The following is a 24,752-nucleotide window of genomic DNA, read 5'->3' as shown; positions in this document are numbered from 1 at the left end:
CTAACAATTGCACTTTTGATATCACAAATGCAATTGCCTCAATGGTGCAACTATTGAAATCAAAATTGCCTCTGTTGCTGTAACTCACCGAGGTGCTGCTGTCAAAACCCTTGGAGCTATTTAGGACCCGGCGGACGCCATAGTGCCGCCTCGACTCAATAAAGAAGGGGGCCGAGTGCGTTTGACGTCAGCGGGTTTGATTATTTTAAACAGAACAAGATGGCGGAGGAGAGCGGGCTGAGGAATCGAAATAGATTCGAGCAAAACTGCAAAAGCAGCGTCTTCGCTGAAGGTAACCGCTTATCTCAAGCCTTTTCTAGGAGCGCTGTAGAGCTGTAAAAGAATATATACGCGTAATCGGACTCCTTCTCGGATGTGCGGCTTGGGCTCAGTGTGTGTTTTTCTGCGGTGCTGCCCGGCTGAGATGCAGTTGCAGGGTGCTCGGTTCCCCGGGCTCAGCCTCCTCTCACACCTGGCCTGCTCTGTCCCGCCAGCAGCGCTGTCAATTTGGGGCTGACGCGTCTGAGGGGGGCTGGGTCCGGCTGCGCGACACGGCCAGGGTCCTTGAGAAAAGCCCCGGCCTGGCACTTGGGTTTTAGTTATGATATAATAACGACGACCTTTTAAAGGATGTAATAACGTTTTCTACACGCTATGCAGTACACTATTGAATATTTTACAGCGCTGTCAAGTGAAATATATACGCCGTTGACCCTTTTTTGTTTTTTAACCTTTTCAATGACGGGTTTATTTACATGGCTGTGATATTACCCAAGAGTGTATTGGAATTATTGCGCTTTATTTGGCTCCTCTCCACACCAATTTCTTCGCTACTAGGGGGGGGGGGGGCAGTACTGATTGTTGCTGCTCCCAGGTGCATTCATCCTGATGTGCACTGCGATGCTTTTGGACGTATTTCAGTGGACCAGAAATGTATTGAGCTTCTTCAGGTCTCCTACCAATTAGCCTGACCGGTTGCATTGATTTTGCCAAGCAGCGATCTCGTTCAGCATGGTTTGCCCTCAAATAATTCAACCGATCATCTGTATTATTGACACATTTTGTTTGATGTTAATGCAGAAATGATGAGCATGAATATGAACTGACCCCGAAATGGGTTTCTTCCAAACCAGATCACCCCTCTTGGGATGTATTTTTATTAATTTAAAACCTGAGCGTTTAATCTCGTGTATGGAACAGACAAGAAGATAATGTTCACTATATGAAATGCTTTGGCTGAAGTTCACTTTTCCGAGTTACTAATTTATTAGAGTACTGATTGTAAAGGAACTTGTGTAAACCGACTATTTTCAATTTTAACCCCTCTGCAAACATTTATAGTTCTTCAAATGCATCTCGGTCATACTTAATATTTGAATAATAATGTGCAAGGGGCAGACCATACAGAAATTGAACAGATGTCTGTTGCTCAGAGATTAGTTGAACTACAAGTTTTTTTTTTGCTGGGCCAGAGTACTAGAGCATTACACAACCCATGACACAGCTGTAAATTAGATTTTATTTGGGTTGGTAAAGAAAATTAATATTGCAACAAATTACTTTTTACCTTCTTTACTTTGTGGAGTTTCATTACAGTTGCAAAACAGGCAGTGACTGTAATGTGCCTGCCTTCCACTTTTAAGCCCCCTGATTTGCTTATGAGAGGTGGCCCTGAAAAGATTAAAAAGTCAGTGTGGACCTTTCTTTTATATGCTGTACACCGCATGCGAAATATGGGACAGAAGCTAACTCTGCATTGCTCAGTTGTCCTTGATCTTAATGTCACACGTAGGAATTTGAACATTGACCCCGTTTGACACTTTCACATGTAGGGTAATGCCAATCTGTCTGTGGAAACTGGCAGCAGTCCCTGTAGGATGATAAATTGAAAATGTTCAAGTGTGTTTTTTGGATCTTTTTAGGAACCTTTTCTGTTCCTGAGTGAAGGGATTGGGGAAAGTCTGTGAAATGGAAAAGTTCCATAGATGGACAGAGAATTGGATTAGTGTGGCGTGTCCAGTGTTTGCTAAACCTAGTGATGGGGAGAGAGAAGTCTAGGTGACTAGATGCCTTTTATTTCAAGGGGTAGTAGGTCAGCTCCTATGATGAGCACCTACTGTTATTTTAATGCTCCATTGTATTAACTTAATTTCTGTTGCAGTATTGATTTAATAGCTTATCATTTTGTTCCATTTTTGATGTTTTTTTTTTGTTTTTTTTTCTCCCTAAATATTAACTGCTGAGTGCTGACGGGTTTCTGAAAAGACCTGGGTGTTATCACGTGGCAAGTCCACACGCACATGGGAAACACTGGGTGTATGCAAGGCTTGTGCAGAGATGATCTCTGTGAGCCTTTGGTGTTTCGCAGGACTGTTTCAGAAGTGTTGTAAATATGGGATTACAGCCGTTACAAGTAATTGCAAGGGCACCTTTTGACATTGCAGAGAACTTTCTTTGCCTTCTGAAATCTTCAGTTGTATGTGTGAAGACATTTTAATGAGATAAAAAATAAACTTGGTGTGAGTAAATACTTTGAGATCTGTGAAGTAATGTAAATTGTCAAATTAATAAGTTAATGACACCTGGGATCTGTGGTGGACGGTCAGAAAATGCTAATTTCACAGCATAAAGCTTTACAGAACATATTGCCTGACAGACACTGGGTACTTGGTTAAACCTGGTAAATGCGGAGAGGTTCACCTTCATTTTGAAGTATGCAGGATTTGAACGCTTTGACATTCTGGTCTGGATTGAAATGCCAACAGCACCTGTCCCCACAGGTTTAACAAACCAAGATCCAATCCTAAACATAAGCAGATCGTTAAATCAATAATGCAGTGACCATGAAGAAAACAAAGTACAGTAGGGTTAATTTCCCACCTTTCAGTGCCTCACATGTGATTGTTCATGATCATTGTTGGTTTTATTGGCATCTGTGTGTCTGTTATGAATGGGTTGAAAGTGACTGGAAGTCTTACAAATGTATACGTTTAATCAGTTTATTTTCTAGCCTAATAATCATTGGTTGCATTACTGCTCTGCTTCAAAGCACCTTTTAATATTGGTTCATTGAGGCATATGAATCTCCTTTGGAAAGAATGTATCGATAGTAGGGGGTGGTTACGTGGGGCCATGCTTTCTGGGTTCTTCACAGATTGGCGTTCTCATTGTTAGATTTACACCCTTTGAAATATTACAGAACCAAAATTGCTATGGAGCAGAACACACTGTACACTACCCTGTAAGAGTATGTACTCTGTCTTCAAGAATGAGTGGCTGTGTACGCATTCCTTCCATTAATCCCTAAAGGGATGCAGTTTTCCCAAGACTAAATCCATTAACCTGTCCAGCCTGTTTCCAAGTTTTTCGCTAAGGTGTTCGGTAATGGAACGGGGAGTGCCATGTGAATTTCTTTTCGCAAAGTCGTAGGTTTAGGCAATTTTGTAGTTTGTAGTTTTCTTCAGATATCTAGTATTGTACTTAAATGACTGTGAAGATCCAGCATAGCTTTCTGAGCTTTAACCCCTTGGGCAATAAAACTTTTATAACTTTAACATTGAAACAAATTATAATATCCCACAGTTTTATTTTGTCTTTTAAAGATTGAAAAATTAAAATTGGTGGAGTTGAGAAATTCCACAGGATGACTGCAAAAGCGGATAAGAGTTAAGTTTCCAGTGAATTGGGTGAAAGGTTTTCACATTGTAAGCTTTTTGTATAAGCGGTCTCTAAATATTCATAGAGGTGTGAATTTTGTAACAGAAAATGCATGTTGCACCAACATACAGTAGATTTTTCACCTAAATCCCTAAACCAGTGTAAATGTTTCATTCTGGGAGTGTATTTTGAGCAGGTTTAAAATAACTAAAATAAAAATCATAGTACTGGTAATGTATACTGTAGTGAAGGGACATTGTTTGGTCCATAACGAATGTTTGCAATGTAACGATTGTTAAATGGCCAATCGCCTGACTAGGGAATTTTGATTTAAATACTATGAAGACTTAAAGACAGTCTGGGCTTCATACGAGAGGATATTAAAGGGAAATGCCATTTCAATTGAAATCTTGGAGAATGTGTTTACATGGAAGCAGTCATGGACATGGAATTTAGAATTTCTTGCTTTACTGCGATCTTTCTTATACCTGGAAACGTGAAGAAGTTTTCATAAAGTATTTTTGTCTACTTTTTCTGATTTGAAATCTTGACTTATAAATTCAGTTCGGACCCTAGTTCTTACCCAGGCCATGTATGTTGTGAAACCACATCCCTTTGCACCAGTGTGAAAAGAGTTCAAGTCTTAACTTCATTTTGTACTGATTTTGACTTGCCATTTATTAGTTTGATCAGAGTTGGTCATTCCTCATTGTATTTAGTACTTTACTATGGAAGTAGGTTTATCCTCTTCATAACGAAGGGTGTCTTTCTAAATGTCTTTTAATGTTAATACTTGTTTCTATATTATAGAATCTCACCCTTGTTTTGCATTACACACAATATCTGCTTATCGGAGTCAATGCTGCAAACTTTGGTTAATTCACTGTAAATTAAGTTAATAGAACTGCTACCGTACTCCACGAGATCTGAGAAGCATGCTTCACATGATTTTTTTTATGCTGATCAGGTAATTTGAAAGCTGTGTACCAGATAAGTCTTGACTAATGCAGTGAAAACTAGGTTACCAACATAATATTTGTTTGTGTTGTATGTATGTGAATTTGACTTCATCTAATGTTAGGGTGTGCCAGTTTGACTTAATATTAAGAGAATAGATTCCTTGTCCTGGCTCTGTGCTGAAACTGTACACATGGGTGTAGTTTCATATTCTTAAATTTAGGCTGTACCTGGTTAACTATGTGCTTCTGGGAAGCTTAATCTGCCTTGCTGCAGCGGGGGAGGGGGGGGTTGACCCATGTTGACCCATGTTGACCCATGTTGACCCATGTTGACCCATGTTGACCCATGTTGACCCATGTTGACCGTATACTGCTCCTGCCCCCACAAGACAATCTGGAGTTTCTGTTGCTCATGACTGGAATGTAATTTTGTGATGGCATCCTTCTATTGTGTTGTGTAAAAGCATTTTCATTGGATTTATTTATTTTGGGATTGGAGGGAGGTGGTTAGTTTTACTCTGGAAACACTTATTTTGACCTTTTTGTGTAAATGTAGCATTTAAGCCATTCCTTTTTAGTTAGATCAAATTTTCATTAAAACCTATTTTACTGGTGATTAATGAACATATTTGATGTACTACTAGAATACTCAATGAGAAATGCATGCAGCTCTTTGTGCGGGTGGTCATGCATGGTCCTGTCAAATGCAGAAATTGGTTGATTTTTGCCTCTTATGTAGGACTCCTAGCTCAATCTTATGTTTACAAGTAATCGGTAAATTCCTCTATTGCCCATTTCTTCCCACAATGCTGATTAATCAATATGAGCTCTTGCAGCTGTTCAACTGTCGGTTACTTCTGTGGGGATGGGGGGGAAAAATAATCAGAACTGTTGAATAATCGTTATGCTTATTGTAATTCTAGTCTGCAGTATAGCATGTATATTTAGAGGGATGGGAGCCTGCATTGTTGGTCCTTCAGGAGGTTGCAGTTCTGCTAGCTGTCATAGGGAAGCCATGTGAAATGGAGAAGGTTTATTTATATCCTGTTCTACAGCAGCCTTCGGTACCTGCAAAGTCATCATTTGCTGTAACTTGATAATGTCCTGATGAGCTCTAGATTATGCCCCAATATGTTGTCCTTGGCACAGCTCTGATGGAATGCATGGGCTTATTAATGAAAGAATTCAGATGCTACTCTTGATGTGCCAGGCACTGCAGGCTTTTTCAGAGGAGCTGTTGTCTCTCTTGGAAACCCTCCTCATACATTGTTATTCCTGAAATTTGCAAATCAAATTGCATTTTTCTTGTGCAGTGTAGCCCTGCCAAGAAAAATGCACTACTTTAAACCCTGCATGCATCTGCCATTTATATGACATGAATCCAATTAAGACCTCTCCCTCTTCTCTCTCCCATCCCATTGAAAAATGAAATAAGCCACAAGAATATACATGTGAAGTCAATGATATTGACAGACCTGGAACCGACTGTCGACTCCAGCAGAGCACAGATAATTGGAGATGTACATGAGTGTAGCACTTAGTCTAGATGTACATTTAGGGTCGGGTAAATCTGTTTGCAAGCAGATCCTGTTGTGGAAAGTAACAATTGTCAATCATTCTTCATTCAGTATAGCACCTTTCACAAAGGAATTGCCACGGAGCACTTTACAGACTGAAGAATGGGCATTGTCTCTGTAAAGGGGAGTGGGGCCCAAATTCACAGCCCAGGAAAACAAGTTCAACTGTCTTGGCTCACCAGGTCACCATCGAGGTCAGTCTGCTTACACTGGAGAATGTCTTGGTCCACTACCTCTTGACCGGAATTGACCGGAATGTGTTTGTATAAGCAGAGGGAAGAGGTGAGAACCAGAACTATGACAATGTAAACGATTTAACATTGGTTGCAAAGTATAACCCTAGAAAGACTAGTTTTTAGCCTGGACTGTGAACTAGCACAGCTCCAGAAATGACTTGTGCATTTGTAAGTGTTGTAATTGGTGTATATGGAACACGTAATGCATTTTTACCAAGGCAAAAGCCGTCACTGTGTGCTTTTTGTGTTTCGGGATGTCATAACATCCTGCATTGTGGAAAAACTACATAACTACAAGATTTGTCCTACACACAGCAATTTGAGTCATAATTATCAAGTCCGTATTGGCCATTGTCTTATTACTTGATGGCAATTGTAGTTTCTGTAGACAATGAAGCATTACTGTGTCCATGGCTGTTCTTGCAAGTAAACAATCCCACGTGCAAAAAGGAAAATAACACCTGCAACTATCAATTTGATTGCAGTGCAATCCAATATTTGCATTGCTTGAATCAACCCACTCGCCTACACTGGTTTGCTTCAATAGATTAATACCTGGTAACTTATCCTAAGTGTGATTTTTGGAATGGGATGTGTTGGAAAGGTAAATTTTATAACTTAGTCCAGTATGATCTGCATAGAGTAATTGGACATTTCTGTAATTGGTAGTTTTAAATGCTGTCCCAGCACTCTAGCCTGAGGTAACCTACACACTCATTTTTTGAATGACAATAATCTTAATGATTGCTGTGGATTGTGTATGTGGATATGCGTTTCATGAGTTTTTATACATTTTTACAGGATATTCCCATAAATTCTTGCCTCCTCTTCCTTTACCAATTGTCCAAACTGAAATGAAAACCTTCACTTCTACCCAAGTTCCCAAACTGAACAAAAGCTCACAATGAAAAACAACCTATCTACAGAATGTTTAAATTTGTTGGTTACACTAAATGTCTGCATTCTAATAAGGGTGAGGGGGAATGTCATCCGAAAACACCTGGTGTGTGTGGTTTCAAAATCCTGAAAGCTCAGATACAATTCTACATTGTGTTAACATTAAAAGCTATGGTCAACTTGTGCACAACCTGCATTCTTCAAAGTAAGTTTCCTGTGCTTTAAACCCCTGAAGTGCCACAACACGGCCTCGTTTTGATGTTTTTCCAAGGAATGAAAAAAAAATGGAATGCAAGAATAAGTGTTAAGCTTACATTTTTTTTACTCCTTGCTTAGAACCTTTGATTACACTGGGATTGGTTTTCATTGGAAAATTTGTAATGGCAAATCCTACACTATGATGTAGCATTAGTGTGTATTGGCCTCTACCAAGCTTGCAGTTTGTTTTTGACAGCCATTGAACATGGACATGAATTGTGATTTAACATCCATCTTCTTTCAAGATGGACTGAATGAGGTATCGCAGAGAAACATTTTACGTAATCCAGGTTCTAATGTTGGAATGTAAACCACTTGCACAATTCTGCTTTCTTGGTTGCATAGTTGGGTGTTTGTAGCAGTGGAGACTTGGATTCTACCCATAGGCATAATGCATGAATAAAGGATGGGTCCAAGAATGGAGCCCAGTGGCACATTTTTGCTGCCCTTCTTGAAATCTATTGGGGAGGAAGAGTAAAACCAAATAGCTATTTGTTGCTTGGAAAGCTACAACGCTCAAGAGGAAACTGGGGTGGGGGGTATTCTTGTGGGAGTCTATTAAACTAGAGACGTAGGCTGATCCAGCAGAGAATAGTGCAAGCTCCTACTCGATGACTCTCATTCCACGCAATGTGAAAAGTGTCCTTTACAGTCAAATTTGTGGTATTTTAGTAGGCACGTTGACTCGTATTTAATATTGATATTTAGGCTCCCCTCTTTTTTTTTTTTTTTAAATGCTTTTAAAGGTACAATGCAGGCTAGGGTGTTGCGGAGTTTAACAGTTGATTTATACAGAGCCCCATATATTCACCACTTCAGGCAGTGATGAATTTAGAATTAAGATGTCTCGGCAGGGCACACTTTGCAGAACTCCTTGGGAGCATTTGGCTCCTAAACTTTGTAAAATTTGGTAGCCAATTATACACCTTGGCGTCAAATGTTTTCTTATACCTCAAACTAATGCATTTTTATTAAAGAATCTGATGCAATTTACTGCTCCTATAAAATGTTAAAAATTCCTTAATAGCCAGACATGTCTTCAAAAAGGTGGAAAGACATTGGGAAAACTGATTTTATGGATTAATATTTAACTTGTGTATTAAGCATATAGTTAATTAAAAATAATACTTCAAGTGAGGCCATACAATGTAATGTTTGCTGACAAATGGGAGGTTGTGGTCTGTAGAGAGACCCATGGACACAACCGCTAAAGTTGTATAACAAGGTTGACGTGTCTGTGGCTGGTTTTAAACTAAATGGTTTATCTTAAATTTGTGGGATGGCTGGAAACTCGAAACATAAAGGACACTTTAAAACTTTGTTTCAAGCCTGTGGGGCATACACCAGAAATCTCCAATGTGACTTGCGGTGTCATTAAATTATGCCTGCACCGCTGTCATCTGTCCCATGTTAAGTGCTGCCATCGGCCATGAAGGCCACCAATTTTCCTATTGACACAATCCCCCTTTCTCTGAGCAAAGCAAATGCCTCTTCAAATACATTTAGTGCCATTGCATTGGTGTAATTTTTGCCTAGCTTGTAGACTAATTGGATCTGACTTTTTGACACAGGTTTTTAATGTCATAGCCACCTTTTATATAAAAACATAGCTGTCTTTATTTATTGATATTTACTCTGAAGTCTCTGAAGTGAGTGCAGTCAGCAGTGATATAATGCCCTCTCCATGCTCTGATGTGCTGAAGGAAAGCGAAAACCAAGCATTTCCATAACGCATGCATTCAGAGATTGGAAGAATTAATCAGAATTCATAATGTATATGATTTTGTAACCTAGCTTCAGCAATGTACTTTTGGAAAAGGAGCAGCCCAGCCCTGCAATGCTTTACACTCACTCCCATATCTACCTATAATATTAAGCACTATAATCCTTGAACTTGTAATACAATGGTGCCAGGACACACTGCCTTTCCACCCTGGTCAGTAACAAATGTCTTCCAGGAGTGCCTTGTGTGGAGGAGGTGCCCCCGAGTGAGGACGGACAGCCACTGAATGGAGACGATGTCCCCATGAAGGAGGCACGCCCCATTCAGATCGTGCTGGCCCACGAGGACAACCACAACTTTGAGCTGGATGAGGATGCTCTGGAGCGCATCCTCCTGCAGGAACACATCCGCGACCTCAATGTGGTAGTGGTGTCGGTGGCCGGGGCCTTCCGCAAGGGCAAGTCCTTCCTGCTGGACTTCATGCTTCGATACATGTACAACAAGGTATGCCCTGCCAAGTGGGGGATGAACTCTATAGCTGTGCCTATTGCTCGTTGTCCGTGTGATTCATTAACCTACAGTGCTTCACAATCGCCCATTGGTGGTTTTAACCAGTAGTCCTATTTTGGTCGCTGTACAGATTAAGTAACCTTTCAATACTAAAATCAATGAAGTACACATTCGCAGCTTAAGCTAGCCAAGCTTGTTGAAATTCCTTATTTCGTGAAATACTGGAGCTTGAGTATAAAGCCTTTTCATTTTTCCTGAACTTGGTGGAATGAATCCTTGTGGGTCAGAGGTCAGGACAGTGCTGTTCATCGATCTAGTTTGAGTTTTCTACTTTAAAACCCATGAATGACTTAATATAAAGTGTAGGGGTTGGTGTCCTCACGAGGTGACGAGATTGTTGCAGGGCCCCTCACCCTTGCCAGGCCTTTCTGACCATTAGTAATCTAGTGAAGATGTACAGCCTGCAACATGATGTGGATCACTTTCTGAGCTGTCATTTCTGATTATAGGTCAGGTAGCTAGGGAAGAGCTATTTTTATAGATGTGTTAATGCTATGAAGGACAGATGAAATTACTTTTTGCTTTGATTCAGTGTCCTTAGCTTTTTTTCTTTTTCATATTTGGAGCGCTGCAGTGATTTAAGACCAGTTAAGTGAGCTGATAACTCAAGCTGCTTTGTTCATCCTTCCCTTCAGAGATTAGTACTGACCCTAGCTTGTGAGTGTCCCCTCACTCAGAGAATTGTTCTTTTATCTTGTTTTGTAGAAACTGTTTAATTCAAAGTTAGTCTGTTTTTTTCTGCATCTTTAGAATGTATGGTTTTCTTGCAGTGCAAAATTTGCCCATTTAAGTTTGCAGTTTTAAAAAATGGTTTTAAAGCATGCATTGTTAAATTACACACAACAAATTGTATCTGGAGTGGTTTTTCATGGAACTTGTATATAGAGGTGAGGAATGCCACATTTTTATACAAAGCTTTAAATCTAAAGTATCTAACTTGACTGAAATACTTCCTACAAATAGGTTAGGCTTCACAGACCCAGATAAGCATTAGTCTTGGACAAGAATGTTAATCATGGGGAGCTAATTGTGGTCTGTAAAACCAGTTGATAGCATTTTGCAATATCTGACATTTTCTGGGACTGTGACTGACTTTTGTGATGGAGGTTGTTTTCTGATGTAGCTTAAACAGGATATTTTTTATTTTTTCCCCCCTCCATTTTAATCACAAATTTGATTAACGTGCTTCTGCAGACCAATTTGGAAGGGAGGGGTTTGTCCGACCAGGCCGTTGGCATTGGCATTGGTCTGCTGCCTGTTTGGGGGATACATTTTAAATGTTCTGCTCTCTGATTAACTCCAGTAATCGACCCGTTTCATTGGGGAGGAACCCACACACTAAAAACTGCTCTCCTGTTTTCCACAACCTTGGAACCACTGTGTTGTGGTCCTGCTGCCCCGAGCCACATGCTCTTGGGGGTTTTGGAACAGGTGGCAGACTGAAGACCATTACTATTCCTTCCCCACATAAGAGTCGTGTGATGTGGAACTTCTGAGCTTGGCCTTATTGTTAAAGTCCTTGCACCCTGGAAGGTTAATTTTCCTTCAGGCTGTGAATTTGGAGTTTCTGCTGTGGAACGTTGCAGCTCAACCCCCCACCCCCCTAATCTCCATTCTTCCTGCTTGTATGACCCTTAAAGGTGCCTTTTAAAAAAAAAAAAAAAAAAAAAAAAAAAAAAATGAATATGGGTCTTTCATAACATCCTTTTAGGGCCTGATTTAAAATCCATTGACCTGTTAATAGCAATTTTAGATTAATAGCATTCAAATGCTCAGTGTGTGGAGCTGTGGGAGCCTTTCCTCCACCTAATGTGTGGTTCATGAAGTGGAGGAATGTCAATGGATGGTGATCATACAGATTACTCTGGTGACCAGCAGCCACGAGGTGCACTGTGGAAGTTATGAATGCTATGTAGCATGTGCAAGTAAAGAGGACTTTGAGTGTTGTACGCAGCAGTCTTCTCCTGTGCTTTAACAGGCATGACGCAGAAGGTTAAGTCACCCTCTGCAAGTGAAGAGTTTAATAGCATCTACACAGTGCTTGTATTTAGCTGTACAGTTTTTTTTTTTTTTTTTATATATATATATAATGTATAAACCTTTCATTGGGTATTTCCAACACAAATCTATTTCATTTAAATGCACATTTTAATATTGTGCTTTTTTTCCAGCTCCAGCACACTGGTTGGGAAATCCTACTATAATCGAAACCTGAATTAATCTTTTGAGGTGTTAAACAAGGAAAATAATATGAATTGGCATAACTAAGGAATGATTTTGCTATACACTTACTTTGGACTGGCACTCGGGGTTTCTTTTTTTGTATAATGTGTATATATACACTCACCTAAAGGATTATTAGGAACACCTGTTCAATTTCTCATTAATGCAATTATCTAACCAACCAATCACATGGCAGTTGCTTCAATGCATTTAGGGGTGTGGTCCTGGTCAAGACAATCTCCTGAACTCCAAACTGAATGTCTGAATGGGAGAGAAAGGTGATTTAAGCAATTTTGAGCGTGGCATGGTTGTTGGTGCTAGACGGGCCGGTCCGAGTATTTCACAATCTGCTCAGTTACTGGGATTTTCACGCACAACCATTTCTAGGGTTTACAAAGAATGGTGTGAAAAGGGAAAAACATCCAGTATGCGGCAGTCCTGTGGGCGAAAATGCCTTGTTGATGCTAGAGGTCAGAGGAGAATGGGCCGACTGATTCAAGCTGATAGAAGAGCAACATTGACTGAAATAACCACTCGTTACAACCGAGGTATGCAGCAAAGCATTTGTGAAGCCACAACACGTACAACCTTGAGGCGGATGGGCTACAACAGCAGAAGACCCCACCGGGTACCACTCATCTCCACTACAAATAGGAAAAAGAGGCTACAATTTGCACAAGCTCACCAAAATTGGACAGTTGAAGACTGGAAAAATGTTGCCTGGTCTGATGAGTCTCGATTTCTGTTGAGACATTCAGATGGTAGTCAGAATTTGGCGTAAACAGAATGAGAACATGGATCCATCATGCCTTGTTACCACTGTGCAGGCTGGTGGTGGTGGTGTAATGGTGTGGGGGATGTTTTCTTGGCACACTTTAGGCCCCTTAGTGCCAATTGGGCATCGTTTAAATGCCACAGCCTACCTGAGCATTGTTTCTGACCATGTCCATCCCTTTATGACCACCATGTACCCATCCTCTGATAGCTACTTCCAGCAGGATAATGCACCATGTCACAAAGGTCGAATCATTTCAAATTGGTTTCTTGAACATGACAATGAGTTCACTGTACTAAACTGGCCCCCACAGTCACCAGATCTCAACCCAATAGAGCATCTTTGGGATGTGGTGGAACGGGAGCTTTGTGCCCTGGATGTGCATCCCACAAATCTCCATCAACTGCAAGATGCTATCCTATCAATATGAGCCAACATTTCTAAAGAATGCTTTCAGCACCTTGTTGAATCGATGCCACGTAGAATTAAGGCAGTTCTGAAGGCGAAAGGGGGTCAAACACAGTATTAGTATGGTGTTCCTAATAATCCTTTAGGTGAGTGTAAATAAATGCTTTTGTAACACTTGTAATCCGTTTTATCCATAGTTTCTAGCTGATCTGGTTCAAAGAATGCTTTGTATTAATGCTGTCCTTTGTTCAACACATGAAGACCTCATTTGCTGTCTTGGAGAGGTTTTAACAGAATTCTCTTGGGATTCCAAGTGCCATTATATGGTCAGGTTGCGTCTGCTGGAGTGACTGTTGTAGTCCAAAGGCGGCCAGTTAGTACTGCATACCGTGTGATGCATGGGCCACTTATTTTCCTGAGTGGCTCGTAATTGGTTGTAATGTGGCATTCCTCTAGGTTGTATAGTTTTCTACATGTGATGGGTTTGACATACATCAGGGTTATGCCTTCTAATCTCACTGAAATCACGGTTACACATTGTATTTATTTGAACAATCTGATGCCTGTCTTACCATTGTGTACAAGGAATATATAGTATTAAATTGTGTGAATTGTCAATTCAGTGTTTGAATTGCAGCAATGTGATGGTTATTTTAGATCTAACTGCACAGTGCCCTCCAGTGGAACAGCTTGACGAACCCTTTAACATTCACAGATCATAGTATAGATTGCTTGTTGTTAACAGGCTGTTTTTCTCTTCCTAGAATTCCTGTTCTTGGTTGGGTGGCAATGAAGACCCTCTGACTGGTTTTACATGGAGAGGAGGCTGTGAGAGAGAAACGACGGGTATTCAAGTCTGGAGTGAAGTGTTTGTGGTTGAAAAGCCTGATGGAAGCAAGGTGCTTACTTATTTTGTGCTTTCCAGCTTGTACTACCGAAATATACAATGTAGCTTTTTCACTTTTGTGAAGTTACGGATTTGAAGCCATGTGTAGTGTTAAGGGGATGACAATTCTTTGCTGTAGAGGAACGCTTTAGGATTTCACACTTTGATGGAGTACAATTTCTCAGACGGTATTCTTTCATTAAGAAGCAGCTGGCAGGGTTTACAGAATAATCAGTTTTAAATTTTCTTGTGGATATTTTCTACTCTTTTTAATGGTAATTTTCTTTGTTCTTGCCCAAATCCTCAATTTACAAGGTGTAGGATGTCATGGGGCACACTAAATCTAGTTTATTTTGCTTTTTGTAGGTTGCAGTCCTATTAATTGACACACAGGGGGCCTTTGACAGTCAGTCAACCATCAAAGACTGTGCAACAGTGTTTGCTTTAAGCACTATGACCAGCTCAGTACAGGTGAGTTCATTCCTGCTTTGTCATTTGCAACATTCTACGGGTAGAATTTTTTTTTTTTTTTTTTACTCCTTTGGATGGCACGTTTATGCAAGGCAACTGGTACTCTACACCTCAATGGTTATAAACCCAAAACTGTACTCTAATCCACCTTGGGCGAATTTCGGAAGCATGTCAGTCTGTCCGTTTGGCGACCTCAAATTGAGTTAAAATTGCATCAGTCCTAACTTCCAACAATAAAGCGCTAACATCTGCATGCCGTTTGCTAAGAGGCGACATCTTGTAAAGGGGCTTTCACACCAGATGTGGCGTGGCAGATCCCATTGATTTAAATGGAGATGGGAGTGGCAGAGGGGTGCTGCAAACAAGCAGCAAAACGTAAACCCCCATCAACCAATCTGATCAGTACAAGGCTCAGTGGAGATATCATGAATTTAAGTTTTTCCTCCATTGTAATTATCTAACAAAGCACTAACTAGTGCAGAATGTTTCATGGTTTATTATTCAGAAATCGCAAGTTATTTTTATTTATTTTTTTTGCAATGTTAGATGGTCTTTAATCTGGGTGTGCTGGCCATAATCCAAGCAGGTTAATTTTCATGGGCTATTAGCCTGGTTGGTGTGTTGGCAATTTGTTGGTGTACAGCCCTGTAAACCACACCATGAATTAACCTAAGCAATGGTGCAATCATGCAAGATAGTTAAAAACAATTATAGCACACTGTAGAATTTCCAAAATTTTCATTTAAAGGTCAATAAATCAATAAAAAAAGACTGAAGTTTCCTTGGTAACAGGAGCCCTGGAGCTACGCTCTCCTGTTACCATGGAAACACGTGGTACATCTCGCACAGTTCTCAGTCCTCCTGTACAGTACTTTACACTGCCCGCTATAGACTGGTAGTGCCCTTAAAGTGAGGGGAAAGCTGCGTGTATAGAAATGTAAAGCTAGCACTCCAGCTGCAATTCCTGTTTTAGCTCCGTCATGGGGACTGTGAAGTATGACTTGAGGTCCTCAGTGATTTAGTATGCATCTTCAAAACATGGATTCTGATGGGAAGCTTACAGCAAAAAGAGGGAGAGGGGATAGAACTTAGTTCAATGGTTTTGTTTCTAACTACAGAGGAAACTAGAATGTAAGAAGAACAGCATCAAATGCGAGCACTTGGATTTCCAAAGACCCTAAACTACATGTAGAAACAATAGCCAGTGTGGGAAATTAAGTGAACGTCTAGTACATTCAATTGCTTCTCATTCCTATTTTTTAAACTGAATTTTCTTTTCCAGGTTTATAACTTGTCTCAAAATATACAGGAAGATGACCTTCAACATCTCCAGGTAAACACTACTCCTTTTCCAAGTCAATGCTTTAGCTTCGGTGTGCACTTTAAGCCACGTTGTAGACTTGAACAAAATGCAGTGGGCATAATAGATGTGCCTAACATTTAAGTACATTTTTTGATAACCTTGCAGTTTCAGCATCTGATTTCCATGGGCAGTAATCTTAGACTAGTTTTTAAATTGAGAACCCTAAAGCTTTTAAAGTAATACATTTGTAATTTCCACACATTGACTAGAAGCTTTTCAAAGTGACAGGGATGTGTTGAAAAGCGCTGAGCTCTTTGACAGTAGCAGCAGATCTGCACTCGTTGAACCCCCTCTACTATTAGAAAGTGTGTAATGGCCAAAGCGTGCCCGACGGTGATCACAGGCTTGTCAGAGAAACTGAAACCTTATGCAGCAAAGAGAAATGCACAGCGTACAATCAATTGTAATTTCATGCGCACTAATACGCACATCTTATATGCCTGGCTGTAAGGAGTAGTCATACACACCCTTAACATATGCTATAATCTATACTTTTTACCCAGGAAACTAAGTGGTGCTTCTGGACACATAGATCCCATTGGGATCCCTTGCTCCATTTTGTATGAATTAGATTTAATGTGTTCCTCATTCCTTCTCTTTATAGCTCTTTACAGAATATGGTCGGCTTGCAATGGAGGAAATCTATCAGAAACCCTTCCAGGTATGCCATTATTTGTCTAATTAAGTGCGACACATTCAAAGGCTAATTTAATGCAAATGGTGGTCTATAAGGCATCATTGCATTGAATTTCAAATGTGTATAGATGCACATCCACTGCTTGATGAAGGCCTCCCCAAATGTATCTTCCCATCTTGTGTGTGTGGATCTAGATTTTTCATTCTGTAACGTGCTCTGTGGCAACCCTGTATGGGAACTATACAAAATTAAAAATGGATCTAAAAAGAGAAAATTGTATATTTTTCTTATAAACAAATTGCACTACACGGTCTTTCTGTAAATGTAAGACTTTACCTAAAATATCTTTATATTGCAAAATCATAACTTTCTCTTTACATACTAAAGAGTGTGGTCCAGATGCAGCATTTGAAAAATGAAAGCATTTTGGTTTTCTTCTTCTTGCCCATTTTCACACAGAAACTTATGTTTCTCATAAGAGACTGGAGCTATCCCTATGAGCACAAGTATGGTCTGAAGGGAGGGGAGAGTTTTTTAGAGAAGAGATTGCAGGTGAGTTTTTTGTAGTGTACAGCATTCCTACACATCAAGGTATTCTTGCACAATGTAGCTACAATGTTACTAAGGGGTCAGTGATATTGGTACCGCAATACATTAAATTGTATATCATATCTTATAAACTTTGCATAAATTATGTATCTTGCCGAACAGGGCCCTGGTTTTCAGTATGTTGATCGCCCTTTTCAGATGCTTAAAATTTCAAATTCTGGCATTGTTTAAACAATTTGGAAGGTAGAGCATGTGTGAGTAATGTCAAACTGAATCTGCCATGTTTACCCACAACTTCCACTGGAAGTTATGATTTTAAATGCAGGTGCTCCTATATTGATCTGTAAATGGTAAGGGAAAGCTGGTAATAAGAGTAAGCACAACTGGTAATTGGAGGGTGCCCGTCTGTCATAGCAGGGTTCATCTCTCTTGTTTTAGGTCAAACAAAATCAGCACGAGGAGCTGCAGAATGTGAGGAAACACATCCACTCCTGTTTCTCCAGCATTGGCTGTTTTTTACTGCCACATCCTGGTCTTAAAGTCGCCACAAATCCAAACTTTGATGGAAGATTGAAAGGTACAGGTTCCCTCTCTCACATTCTCATGCAAAAGTTGTCTTGATCCACTTGCCCTCCTTCCGTGCTAATTAGGAATGCCAGGCTCTTGAACTTGCACAGCCCAAATGTGAAATGCTTGCCAGTTTTATACTGGCTCTAACCAAAGATGCAAGATGTTTTTGATATGCAAAATAGCCAGTGTTCAGCTGATGGCATTAAATGCTTAAAATGGTAAATGTATGTGATTAAAACTAACAATTTTTTTGCACTTTAGTTGGACTTATTAATTGTAGCTGCTGAACCCCACTCTCAGACTGCAGCAGTGTTTAAGGGGCATCACCATTTTGAAGCCTTTTTTTTTTTTTTTTTTTGGGTGACATTTAATGGTTTGTAATTTTTTTTTTTTTTTTTTAAGATATTGATTGTGATTTCAAGAAACAGCTGGAAAATCTTGTGCCATTGCTACTAGCCCCTGAGCACCTGGTGGAAAAAGAAATAAGTGGGTCCAAAGTGACCTGCCGAGATCTTGTGGAGTATTTTAAAGTAAGTCGTCTGTATGTGCACTTGTAGTTCTGTGTATTTAATATGCATTTGTTTTATATTATCTTTACTTTTCTTCCCCCTCATGTAGTCCTACATCAAAATATACCAAGGAGAGGAATTGCCTCATCCCAAATCCATGTTGCAGGTTGGTGCCTTTCTTGCGTTCTTCCCCATGATGTACAGAAAGTAAATAAGAGTAGAGTAAGGTCTCTCCATTCCAAGGCTGGATCTTTCACAACCTGCCCAGGTCTAATGTGATCCAGCATCTAATTTTAAAGCACTAGTTTTGATGTTGAACCCCCTTGGAACCCCTGATAAAAAGTAAGTCCGACAGCTGCTTTTGCTCCAAGACTTTCACTGGATTTTGTACCCATTATGGTATTTAGGATAGTTCCTCAGTGTTCCTTTATCAAGAGGTGTGAATTTTAAATTTGTTGGTTGAAGACTTGATCAGTTGAGTGGTGCATTTCTTACACCATTTCTGCTTTAAATGTGTGAAGGTAAATGTCCCTGTTGCTCCATTTTTGTGTAGTGAAACTCCAATTTTGTTCTTGTTTAGGCAACCGCCGAAGCCAACAACCTAACCGCTGTTGCGGCAGCAAAAGATAGCTACAACAAAAACATGGAGCAGGTAGGCACTTGGGCTGTTATTGGTGCTCTCACTAGTGCTCTCACAACTTGAACTATATTCAAACAATCCATGAGTGCTTCTATTCTTCTATAGCAACTATATTTCCACTACTTCACACATGAGATGAATAGAGCCTTCTAAAGAAGTGAGAGATTAGTTTCCCATGGAGGAATATTTCCCCAGCACAGGAGTGTTCCGCTGCTGGGTTGAATCCTCAATGTGGTTTAATTGCAGGACTTTTCAGAAGTTTGGGCCACCAGTGTGCTTTAGCTATTAGTCAGTTTGTCTCGTGAAGCTAACCGCCTGAACTGTCTGCGCAGGTCTGTGGAGGAGACAAGCCTTACATTGCACCTACCGATCTGGAGCGTAAGCACCTGGATTACAAGGAGTCCTCCATCCGGCAGTTCCGCGCGGTGAAGAAGATGGGCGGAGAGGAGTTCTGTCAGCGGTACCAGGAGCAGCTGGAGGCAGAGCTGGAGGAGGTCTATGCAAACTTTATCAAGCACAACGACAGCAAAAATATATTTTATGCTGCTCGCACACCAGCTACCCTCTTTGCTGTCATGTTTGCCTTGTACATCATCTCAGGAGTGACTGGTTTCATTGGTTTGAACTCAATAGCTACCCTCTGTAACCTTATCATGGGAGTAGCACTGATATCCTTGTGCACCTGGGCATACGTCAAATACTCGGGAGAGTTCAGAGAACTGGGAGCAATCATCGATCAAGTAGCAGAAACCTTGTGGGAACAGGTGGGTGTGTTTTTTTTTTTTTTAATTTTTTTGTTGTTCATTTCTTTGGTTTTAAAATTTATATATATATATATATATATATATAATATATATATATATATATATAAAAAGTTCCTTTTAGGTAGTGTTTCAAAATGAATGGCTTAAATTTTTAAACAATTTTGGCCCACATGCTCTCTTGGGTTACTCGTTTGTGTTGGAGTGTACGATCCAAAATTAGTTAAGATTCATAAAGACTAGTTTGCAATTCAAGCCATTTACTTGATACTTTTCTTCCATACAGTCACATTTAATGGAAATCCTTTTATTTCAGCATTGGAGGCAACTGCAAGAGTTTCCCCTCCGAGGGTAAAAATGTTTTTGCTGCTGGATTCCATCAATTTCAAAATGTAGTGCTGTTCTGGTTCCCTGGGTATTTTGGATCGGTTAGGGAGTAGCATAGTAATATACAGCTCCACTTCTTGCCCGGTGAACTTCATTCCTGTCCCATCTAACTTTCATTGCCTGTTTTAAGACTACATTTATGATTGAGGAGTAATATTCAAGGCCTTGGTTGATTCTACAGTGGTGTTTTCTGAACAGCAGTAATTAAGAGCATTACTTCCATGTAAGAGTATTTACATGTTTAGTTGTCTTATATGATAAATGTTGATTTTTCCTTGATTTGGATATTGTATTGCAGCATTTCTTTAAATCTATTCAGAACTATAGAACAGTAAAACAATAGTCCACTTCAGACGGCCTATCTGTCGGCAACTCGCATTTAAATCCCTGAGAATCTAACTAAATTGCATACGTTAACATCTTCGTTTATGTAAGCTACAAGGTTCCTGTATTCCTCTGAGGAAGAACTTAAATTCGAACTTAACTTCCTAAGTTTTATTACTTCTCAAATACTCCTGTCAGTGTTCCCTTTTACTGGTTTCCACCAGTTTTCCATTCTTGCTTGTTTGGGATTTTCTGCCCAAGACATTTCACAAAGTGAAATATAAGAAATGCTATTCTAGCACTTGATCCCTCTTCACCCAGATGCCATTGATTTCTATTAAATAAATCTTGCAGGTGTAAATGCATTTTAGTTTTAAATTCCATCTAATGGATAGATTATATTGATATTTTTATCAGTTGAAGATTTTGATTCACATTAATTCCATAAGAGCTTCCAAATCTAGTTAATTAAACCCGATCACTTGTTGACATTTTATTGCACGGGAATTGTGCATTTGAGTCTTCTCTTGGCGGTGAATGTGTAGTGGTTTTGAAAGGAATTTTGTTTCCACCACTTTATCCTTGGATCACCTGAATTCTGAAATACCACTCACCTGTACCCACTTTTCACCTGCTCTTTTATCCCTGTTTTTAAATGTGCAACTTTTCATTACTGCTTTTAATCTTCTTGCTTCTTTTTGCTTTTGCTACACAGAGGACTCCGAGAAAGGTGAGAGGGGATGGCATTTCCAGTGAGCCTTGCTCCTTTTTCAAATCAGTTCTTGCTTTTTCTGAAGTCTGGCACTAACCTACCTGTTCCCTTTACCTCACCCCTCACCTCTTCCCTGTTTTATAGGTGGTTTCCAAACTATTTGAAATGGCGAGAAGTCGAATTGTGCGCCGCTCTTTTGTACCAACGCAGAGAAAGAGACTGTCCTCAAACAACAATAACAAGAAGAAAAACTAGCTTTTTTTTTTTTTTTTGCTTTGTATTCAATTTATATATATATATATTAGTACATTGTTTATATGGACTGTCCATGCTGTTAGAGATTAATACTGTAAAGTATACCTGGTTCACACTGCATGTAGAGTATAAGTTTGCACCATCTTTAGAAGTCTTACTTTTGGGGATGGGATGGCTGTACGGTTTTAGTCTTTAGAGAAGTCCTGTTCTGCATCACGTTCTGTTGCCATGGTTTACATTTGTTTTGGTATACAATTGTTGTGATTTTAATAGTTCTATGTAAAGCTTTATTTTCTTACTATTTATACAATTGTTTTCATTGGTTTGTCCTACTGCATTTTATTTTTGTAAAACCATTTCTGACATCATTTTACCATGTTTTTTTTTTTTTTGTTCTACATTTCTCACTTTTCAGGTATTGAAGCCCCTGAGCGATCACTTTATGGAGGATAATATCCGCCAGACTGTGGCAAACTCCATCAAAGCCGGTCTGACGGAGCAGGTCACCCAACATGCCAAATTAAAGACAAAGTGACGCTCCCCATCACGGTCACCTGTACCCCAGCTCTGGTGTCCTAGTGCGTATTGTAGACTGAGGACCGTGCAAACCAAAGTTTACACTCTTCACTGTAGTTGGCTGAGCTGGCTTCACAGGATACTGCCACCAAATCTGAAGACAAGCTGCGGCCGCCCATCGGGGGGTCTAGTCCGTTTCCCTTCTCTCCCTGTCCACACCCCTTTCTTGCTGAATTTGACGAGTTTGAGATGAATTTCCCCCCCCCCCCATTTGTTTGTTTTAAACTGAATTTGGAAACCATTTATTTCTTTAATTGGAATCAAGGGCTGGTTTAGAAAAGGTTTTTTTTTTTTTTTACTATTGCATGTAGGGTTTTTTTTTTTTTTTTTTTTATTAAACGGATTGCACTGGTTTGGTTTAAAGGGTATTTCAGGGAAAGGTAGCCTCATGGCTGCTTTGTTTAACTCGGGCAAAACCTAGCTATCTACAATTTTTCTCTCTCTCCTCTGAGCCGGTCTGAACTAGTTCTTGAATTTTACGGTTCCTCAATGGAAGCAGACCTTGAGCCACTACTCCTACCAGTACCACTAGTTTTCGCTTTGTTGGTGTACCAGTATTAAACATTGCATGTTACCAGACCCACCCAGCACATACAATGTAGAGATCAAGATCCTATAGTTAGAAAGGTGGGGCAGGGGACATAATTCAAGACTGTACATTTTCTTTTTTATATTCCAATTACATCTACGGACTCGCCCTAAAAATATTTAGGTGATTTTAAGTTTTCTCCCCCCCCACCCTCTCCTGTCTTTCTGTAATATACGTGGCACTATTGTACATTTGATAATGCCAATGTTTCCATGACAATTCCATCCAAAATGTATTGCCTACAGGCTGATGTTTGTAATTGTTTTTCCTCTTTGATCACACATAGGGCATGTATATGAACTATAAATATATAAATACCAATTTTGTATCAAATTTTGTAGTTTATGGAAAAAATATGGTTCTGTAGTAGGGTAAAGTGCAGTCAATGTAAAGGAATGTCTTGTGGTTGGTGTAAATGTGAGTTGTTTTCTGTTCATTTTTTTTTCCTAAACCTGTGAAGCTGCCTTGAGCTGCGATTCCACCCTTCTGGCAAAAGCAAATTTGGAATGTTAGTTTTTTTTTTTTTTCTTTCATTGCATTTTAAAGTTATTTCCTGTAATTTATTTTTCAATGCATAATTAAATCAAAGTACTACATAGTAAATTATGCTGAGTTAATGGGAGGTGGGGAGGGAAGGGGTGTGGTTATTTTTTATTTTTTATTTTGGCCATTTCCCTGTGATCTTCTCTTCCCCCCCCCAAACCCTTTTTATCTCCACCTCTGTAGGAGGGCATCTTGCTTGCATCTTCTGTCAGAACACTTTCTTAAGTGACCATATTAAGTTATTAATTGAACCTTGAAGATTTCATCTGTCCCCACAATAAACCTATACTAGCTCAACATTAGACTGTCTTGTTTGGGGGTGGGAGGGGTACTGGTAAGTGAGTGAGTTGACCAACAATGTAAAAGCCTGTGTGGATATGAGCTGGTGCACTCATCTGATGAAGTGATGGCCAGGCCTGCTGTGCCTTTTCTTTTTACTCTACCACTGCCCTAAGTTTTGACTTCAGTGAAGTGTGTGTTTTTTTTTTTTTTTTTTTTTTTTTTTAACTGCATGATTTCCCTTGATGGGAGAAGGTGTGGATGAGACAATCCACTGGTGTGCACTGTGGCCCCCAGGAGCCCAGTTCCTTGCCATTGTTTTAATCTACTCTTCTGGCACAAATTAAATTTTACTATGCTGCAGTTTTATAGAGAGGGTTGTAGATTTCACTTTTGAACTTGAGGTTCATTTTATCTTTGTACAAAATGTTAATGCTTTAAACACAGGCACTATCATCCCTAATATTTCACACATCTTCCCCTTTCCTTCTCCTGAGGTAAGTATTATGGGAAAGACCCCTGCCTGGGAGGAGTTTCAACCTTCCTTCCTACTAGTCCTCACCGGTTGTCCCTGTTCACTTTTTGTTGCTCTTAAGTCTGCTATAGCCTGTAGCAGGAGTGTAATTTAAAATTGGCTGGGGAGATTTGAATAGAAATGAAAATTTAAAATTTGTATATATGCATTAAAAAAAAAAAAAGACTGTACATACAGCAGAGGATTTACAAAGTGTCTCTCGTTCTATCAGGACATCGTCTGCTTTCATCATCCCATCTTCTACATGGTGTTTTTGGCCTTTGTAACTTTTTTTTTTTTTACTTGAAGCCCAATTTCCATTTGTCCACGTGTCCCTGCTGCTCTGGAAAAGCTCCTCTGGTTTGAGGTGGTCAATGCCCTTCATGCTTTTGAAGACTAGAATTAAGTCTCCTCTGTTCCAGGGTGAAAAGGTTCAGTTCCCTCTGTGTCTCTTTAGGACATTCCCTTCAGACCTGGAATAAGTCTGGTTGCTCTCCTCTGACTGCCTCTTGACATTTTCTCTGAATTGGCAGTTTGTCCATTTACCCCAAACTAAAGTATTTGACCCACGCATGCTACCAGTATGCTCTATTGATCAGTCCTCACCTGGTTATTAAACCATAAAATGACATTTTCCATTCAATGATGTTTTGTTTTTCCGTGATGCACTCATCCAATTTTATAGTTCTGCTGTAAGATGTCCATCTGTGCCGATTTGTTGGTCAAACTTCCAGTATATTTTGATATTATCAAATATTTGATATTATCTTTGTAGTTTTTATGAAGCTGTTCAAAGTAACTTTACTCATACATTTGCTTTTAACGCCTTAAGATCTTGTGTCCATTACAATGGATGTCACATGGTAGGTTGTATTTTTGGGGCTTTTGTAGAAGTTAACACCCC

The 24,752-nt window shown here is 39.7% G+C and overlaps 1 protein-coding gene across 3 annotated transcripts; it reads left to right on the top strand.

Moving 5' to 3' along the window:
* The first annotated feature begins 201 nt into the window (after window positions 1-201).
* LOC136718902 (atlastin-2) lies at window positions 202-23,352 on the top strand. Of its 3 annotated transcripts, XM_066696695.1 has the most exons (14): window positions 202-292; window positions 9,543-9,811; window positions 14,048-14,182; window positions 14,536-14,640; window positions 15,923-15,973; window positions 16,608-16,664; window positions 17,100-17,192; window positions 17,628-17,766; window positions 18,162-18,289; window positions 18,378-18,434; window positions 18,849-18,920; window positions 19,241-19,672; window positions 21,096-21,110; window positions 21,237-21,752. In XM_066696695.1, exons 1-14 carry the CDS (start codon window positions 220-222, stop codon window positions 21,345-21,347), a joined length of 1,737 nt encoding a protein of 578 aa, XP_066552792.1. In that variant the 5' UTR covers window positions 202-219; the 3' UTR covers window positions 21,348-21,752. The 3 variants fall into 3 exon arrangements, with proteins under 3 accessions (XP_066552792.1, XP_066552793.1, XP_066552794.1); XM_066696696.1 differs by lacking the exons at window positions 21,096-21,110; window positions 21,237-21,752 and adding an exon at window positions 21,763-23,352; XM_066696697.1 differs by lacking the exon at window positions 21,096-21,110.
* Window positions 23,353-24,752: the final 1,400 nt, after the last annotated feature.

Source organism: Amia ocellicauda, chromosome 23 (assembly GCF_036373705.1).
Source record: "Amia ocellicauda isolate fAmiCal2 chromosome 23, fAmiCal2.hap1, whole genome shotgun sequence".
Lineage (NCBI taxonomy): Eukaryota > Metazoa > Chordata > Actinopteri > Amiiformes > Amiidae > Amia > Amia ocellicauda.
This window is presented reverse-complemented; position numbering and strand designations above follow the sequence as displayed.